This window comes from Hyalella azteca, unplaced genomic scaffold (genome assembly GCF_000764305.2).
Source record: "Hyalella azteca isolate HAZT.00-mixed unplaced genomic scaffold, Hazt_2.0.2 contig7668, whole genome shotgun sequence".
In the NCBI taxonomy this organism is placed as follows: Eukaryota; Metazoa; Arthropoda; class Malacostraca; order Amphipoda; family Hyalellidae; genus Hyalella; species Hyalella azteca.
Window position 1 is genome coordinate 16124 of NW_025937787.1, and position 6113 is coordinate 22236.

General features: G+C 39.5%; 2 protein-coding genes across 2 annotated transcripts; both read right to left on the reverse strand.

Moving 5' to 3' along the window:
- Positions 1–961: 961 nt before the first annotated feature.
- LOC108677887 lies at positions 962–1822 on the reverse strand. The gene is made up of 2 exons (XM_018166193.2): positions 1556–1822; positions 962–1253 (listed from the first exon to the last, which is right to left on the reverse strand). Exons 1-2 carry the CDS (start codon positions 1800–1802, stop codon positions 1012–1014), a joined length of 489 nt encoding a protein of 162 aa, XP_018021682.1. The 5' UTR covers positions 1803–1822; the 3' UTR covers positions 962–1011.
- A 539-nt stretch (positions 1823–2361) lies between these two features.
- On the reverse strand, positions 2362–5636 carry LOC108677897 (ribosomal protein L44, mitochondrial-like). Its single transcript, XM_018166205.2, has 5 exons — positions 5350–5636; positions 4501–4618; positions 3884–3970; positions 3310–3465; positions 2362–2494 (listed from the first exon to the last, which is right to left on the reverse strand). Exons 1-5 carry the CDS (start codon positions 5474–5476, stop codon positions 2377–2379), a joined length of 606 nt encoding a protein of 201 aa, XP_018021694.2. The 5' UTR covers positions 5477–5636; the 3' UTR covers positions 2362–2376.
- Positions 5637–6113: the final 477 nt, after the last annotated feature.

Genomic DNA, 6113 nt, shown 5'->3' on the forward strand with positions numbered 1-6113 from the left:
ACAACGTTTTTCATGTATAGCAACGGACTAAAAAGGAAAAAATAAAATACTTAAAAAAACACGTTTTTCTTGTGGACTAAAAAGTAGAAAATAAAATATGGCCCACCCCAAAAAACGTGGGTCGGGCTGTATGTTCACCATCAAATTTCCAAAATTCGTGTGTTGTATACTTTTCTCTTTAATCATAAATCTGCCCGACACACGTTTTTTGGGGCGAGCCATGATTTATTTTCTACTTTTTAGTCCACAAGAAAAACGTGTTTTTTAAAGTTTTTTTTAAGTATTTTATTGGGAAGTAGGCGCGTGACAATATTGCTCCGGTTACTTGTGTCAGGCGGTAGAGGGTTAAGCTCACTTGTTCGGTCATCAGGAAGTGAACATGCGGGTTGCTCGTGCCTACTTTCTTGATATTTTACAGGAAAATATACGCTTCCTACAGCGCGGTACGACGAAACGCTCATAACTACGCAAAAACTCTCTGAATGCCCGGATTAATATAATTGCCGTTCACTAGCAACAAACTGCTCCTTAAAATCTCTGACTTGGCAGTGGTGCATGTGTGCAGTTAGTCGACAACTCAAGCAAGTATGGCGACATACCAAAAAGTAAAAAGCCTGCATTATCTTACAAACGCTGGCAGTGCCGTAAAATACGAATAGTTATTCGTCGTTTCAGCCAACACGAAAAACTAAAGACCGAACATAAGCAATGCATTCGCAATTATGGTGGAATATATTTCCTACACCGTCAAACCTTCCTTAGACTTCTGTAAGCTTCAAAAAAATGAGCGTCGATGAAAGATTGGCTGAATCGCTTGGGATATTTTCCCGACATTCTCAGTGGAAGAGGAATTCTATCAACAAATAAACCTATTTCTCCGTGCTTCAGAATTCCCTTATGATATAGTGAACGATACAATGAATGCAACATTCCAACTTTTCAGAAAATGATAACAAATCACGACAGTTATTCAATTTATTTAATATATTTACACGCCACCTCACGAAGAAATCATTCACAAAGGACGACATTAGCGAGTCTGGCGTCAGCGCGGTCCAGCGTCCAGTCGCTGAGGGGCGCCAGGGGGGCGGCGGCGGTGGTGGGCGGCAATGGGGCGGCGGGCAGCGAGTGGCGGACGCGCGGCGCTGCGCGGCGGAAGGGCAGCGCCGGGCGGCTGGCGGTGTCCCCGAAGAGCGCGTCGAGCGCCACGGCCGCGGCCTCCTGCACCGCAACCTCGACGCTCTCACCAGCACCTGCAGGAGGCCGGGCATGAGGGGCAGGGAAGGAGGGGACTAAGGGAAGGAAGGCGGGGAGTAAGGGAAGGAAGGAGGGGAGTAAGGGAAGGAAGGAGGGGAGTAAGGGAAGGAAGGAGGGGAGTAAGGGAAGGAAGGAGGGGAGTAAGGGAAGGAAGGAGCTAATCTAAGCTAATTACGTATTGAAATATTTATCAAATAAGGCGCTGAATAATAAATAATTTAGCGCTAGATCAGACAAGGTATACTTTATATTTATGTAATTTAGGTACTACATAAATATTCATCAAACAAGGCCTGACCCGCAGCAAGGTAGCTACGGTCGCGCCTATATAAGGCGACGGTGTAGACGGCCTCCAGTGTGCCGCTGCCGGCGCTGGCGACAAGACGCGCCTCCACGACGTCGTCGCTACGCCCCAGCAGCTCCTGCAGCAGCGCTAGAGGGTCCGAGACCTGCGGGCAACCCCGGATAATATTATTAATGTGATTAAACAGCCATGCCATCCACACATGCAGGCAGCCATGCCATCCACACATGCCGGCAGCCATGCCATCCACACATGCAGGCAGCCATGCCAGTAAGGGGAGAAATGGGTGAGGTAAGGGGAGAAATGGGTGATGTAAGGGGAGAAAAGGGTGAGTTAAGGGGAGAAATAAGTGCAGGGTGACGGATATCAGTGGATGGGTTAAGGCAGGTAATGCGGAAGTAAGATCTTGACCGTCCTATAGGCCCATAAATTCTAAACTCAAATTTCAAACAAGGCTTCCTTCCTCATGCAAGTACTGAGTAACTGAGTGACTGAGTAACACTCAGGGAACCAAGTTCTGGGCTGTGTAAGTACTGCACAAGGACCAAGTTCTGGGCGGCGTAAGTACCTCACAAAGACCAAGTTCTGGGCGGTGTAAGTACTGCACAAGGACCAAGTTCTGGACGGCGTAAGTACCTCACAAGGACCAAGTTCTGGGCGGTGTAAGTACCTCACAAGGACCAAGTTCTGGGCGGTGTAAGTAGTGCACAAGGACCAAGTTCTGGACGGCGTAAGTACCTCACAAGGACCAAGTTCTGGGCTGTGTAAGTACTTAAGTACCTCACAAGGACCAAGTTCTGGGCTGTGTAAGTACCTCACAAGGACCAAGTTCTGGGCGGTGTAAGTACCTCAAAGAAGATCAAGTCGCGCAGCCCCAGGGAGCGCCCAAAATCAGTCAGGTTCTCTTCACTTATCAGGTAATCGACCAAACTCCTGGAGAAGGCATTGAATATTATAGCATTAAAAATTACAAAAGCAGAGAAAAACATCACTTAATCAGTTTAATACATAATAATTCAAGATCAAAAATCTTTCTCAAGTTTCTTTACTGCAGCACTACGACAACAACAAACCCCATGATACATCTCTAAAGTTATAGTTTAGTGCCATAAAATTACATTAATCCTACAATCCTTCGTTCTTGGCTGCCTCACTTGCGCCACTCATCTTTATCCTTTATTGCATATGAGGCTCAATATCCGTTTTCTTGACTTTGATTTAACACAAAATTATTTGGAGTGTTTGAGACGTTCAAATATGAAAATGTTTTAATATGCACCTTGAATGTTGCATTCAGTAATTTCAGGAATTAACGTGAAGCTTTCCAACACTTGTTTGAAAAACACTTCTCAAAAACACTGAGATGCTTCATTCAGACATGATTGTGTGTTGCCACATTATCCCGGGTACCTCACTGACTGGGTACCTACAGCAGACAGCCTTGAATGTTGGTCAACGTTATGAACAAACAGCGTTCTTATATTTGTGTTTCTCTTCATTTTCCCATCATTTTGATTCTCTTTGAGGAATATTATCCTGAGCAGGCCCTTCTTCTTACAGATATACATGGCAGCCTAAGTACACATGGCAGCCAATTTCTCAACTGAAGGGATTGGGAGGCTGCAGAGAAAAGCCATCAGTGGTTGGCTGATGCAGGAACAAACTCTTACCCATTTTTGATCGTATTGCCCGAGGAGATTTAAAATTAATTTGGATTGCATTTTATGATAAAATAAATAGACACTGACTGCTGTGCCTCCAAGGGGATGCTTGGCCACACCCGCGCCACAAAGTCTGCCGAGTGTCGCATGATGAGCGCCTTGCCCTCTGATGCGAGGGCCTCGTTGCTCTCAAGACCTTCAGACGGCACTTGCAGCAGCTCCTGCTGCCTCGCTAAATATGATCTGAAAATGTCAAATATTCTTTAAACAATTACCCAAAAACTTGGAACAAACGACCTGTGACACAAAATATCATATTGGATAGATTGCCAAGAAATTAGCTTGTAAGCTGAATTTGGAAGGTTTTAATTTGTTGTTAAAAACAAAAATTAATTATCAAGTCCAGCATCTTAACTAGATTCAATCATTGTTATAAATTGATAATGCATGAAAATAATTTCCTTCATTTCCTTCTCAACATAATTCCTTACATTGTAACTGCTTTCCAAAGCACCTGAGATGTTGTCATTGCAAAAGGCAGCACATCTTGCATCAGAACATTTAATTCAAGATATTTCAAGTTGAAGTGTCCTTGTATAGCAAATTTGAGTAAATTGAAACAACATTTAATTACTTTTCAAATTATCAAGAAAAAAAACACCTGTCCATGAGAGCTGTCACCAACACTTTGCGGTCAAACTCTTCTTGCAGACGAGCACCAAAAGCATAAAGCTCGGCATCCAGGTTCCTGGTTAAAAAATGGGATGAAAATATTACCTATTTATAGGCATAGCACAAATTGCCTGTACATTGAAGTTGCCAAAACATATCAGTTATTAGACTTTAATAAAAATTCTGAACAAAAATATCACATTCTCATTTGATGGTGATCTGAAAAGTACTCAACAAAAAATTATAGTGCAGCAAAATGAAAATAATAAAAAAAAGATTCAAAATATATTTCAACATGGATATCACTTGAAATACTATATGCATAAATGAACATCTAAATAGCTTGAGGTTAAGCTTATATGTGAGCATTCATCAAGCTCCTGCTCAGGTGTACTGACACAAGTTTGAGAAATTGGTTAGAATTTAGACACTTAATTTAGCTTCCTCACAATGAATTCATCTCATCCTAATTATAGAGTATAAATATTAATAAGCAGTTCTGATTGGAAATGGAAACTTTACAGTAAAGACATATTTAATATTTTTCAAATAATGTGTCAAAAGTTTGATGAAATAAATTTCCAATGTTATCCCAAGGCAAGTTACCATTCTATGAAGGTAGACCGAACCTTCTCCACAGTGTGGCCACGTCTCAACATCTCATCGTTGCGACGTTTGAGCTCCATAAAGTATGGCATCACCCACTTGGAGCGACATCTTGCCTCTGTAACATTAGACACAATACATAACTAAATCTTAGTAGTCCTGACATAACTGAATTGAAATTTAAATTATATATTATATGCATTCATTCTAATGGCATTCTAACACACTTCTTGCATCAGCAAAAAATTTGTAATATGCTACAGAAGTGGCATGTACATAAACTTTCAACTTTTTGTCAAAAATATTCTAGAAAAGTACCTAAATTTTTTGTCTATAACATAAAGAAAATTAGAGCCCATTGATGCTCATCAGTTTCAATAAAATTGATTATTTAAATTTAAAAAATTACATACAAACATTCTAATCAATTGCTTTGCTCCATAAATATTTCTGATCCAAAATACAACTATAAACATTGAAAAAAAATTTGCATGAAAAGAACTTTTCCCAAGTAAAGAGATATTTGGGACATCCAAACATCAGTGAGAAATAAATATGTAGAAGAAAGCAACTCAATTATGTTAGCAGGATATGTTAACTAAGTCCTTGGCAAACCCTGCTAACACAACAGTAAAATGTAGAAGATGAACATAAATGGTTAATAAACTTGGTTCTAATTCATACAAACACTCCTGAAATCAAATAATCCAGTCAGTTTCCTCCAATTTAAGAACATAAATCTAGGATATTTCTAGTTTGAGTAATTTATTATCAAGAAAAATTGTAAATCATGTGTGTGTAAAAAATGTTGGAACAATTTTAGATAAAAGCTACATCCAAATTACACACCTGAAGTACTACTGAAGCCACGCACCGTTCCTCGGACCAACACAGAATTTAAAGCTTCAAGCTTCCAGCTCTGTTGCTTGCACCAACAGCACCCGATTCTTGTCAAACTTAGTTGAATGGGCAACATTTTACTCAAATCAGCATAAATATTTATAAACTAACAAGTGACACTTTGAAAGCCTATACAAAATCAAGTTTTAGGGATACCTATGGCACTTAACTTGAACTTTAATTCTAAAATAAAAATAGATTATCATTTGACAAGTTACCTGCTCATTATCAAACATGATTTTGCAAGTTGTAGTGTTGAAGCTTTGAAAAAAAATAATATTCTATACTCTTAAAGACTTGTAGCAGCCTTTTAACTATTTTCTAATCATTTCACAAAACTAAAATTATTTGTTTTATACTAGATAATTTACTTTGCTTTACATACCATAAAAGGGGGTAACTTAGACTAATTTTTTAATGATGCCAGTTTTTTACTAGCTAAATCAAACTTAAATTGAAACATGCAAAATACAGGTCTATACTCTAGGTTCACTCACCATAAATTGCTGGCTCCTGCCTCTCATAGTTTTGATGTAATTTCAAAAAAAGTGATGGTCTTTGTTACCCCAGCTCTTGGGGTAGGTATCTTAGACTGGGTGGTAAAATCAATTATAATTTTTGGTAAAATAACTCCAGGTTTTGGTGCATTGTAGTAGAACTCTTCTAGTTATATATGCAAATGACAAATTTGAGGAAAGTGTCATAGTTTACAA

Excerpts from the sequence above, each read along its gene's own strand:
- LOC108677887 (XM_018166193.2), bottom strand. The coding sequence starts at position 1,802 with ATGGCTGCCGGCATGTGTGGATGGCATGGCTGCCTGCATGTGTGGATG. Across the intron at positions 1,254-1,555 it reads CCGTAGCTACCTTGCTGCGG|GTGCTGGTGAGAGCGTCGAG; the intron begins GTCAGGCCTTGT and ends GGCCTCCTGCAG.
- LOC108677897 (XM_018166205.2), bottom strand. The coding sequence starts at position 5,476 with ATGTTGCCCATTCAACTAAGTTTGACAAGAATCGGGTGCTGTTGGTGC. Across the intron at positions 4,619-5,349 it reads TGGCTTCAGTAGTACTTCAG|AGGCAAGATGTCGCTCCAAG; the intron begins GTGTGTAATTTG and ends CTAATGTTACAG. Across the intron at positions 3,971-4,500 it reads CGGTCTACCTTCATAGAATG|GAACCTGGATGCCGAGCTTT; the intron begins GTAACTTGCCTT and ends TTTTTTAACCAG.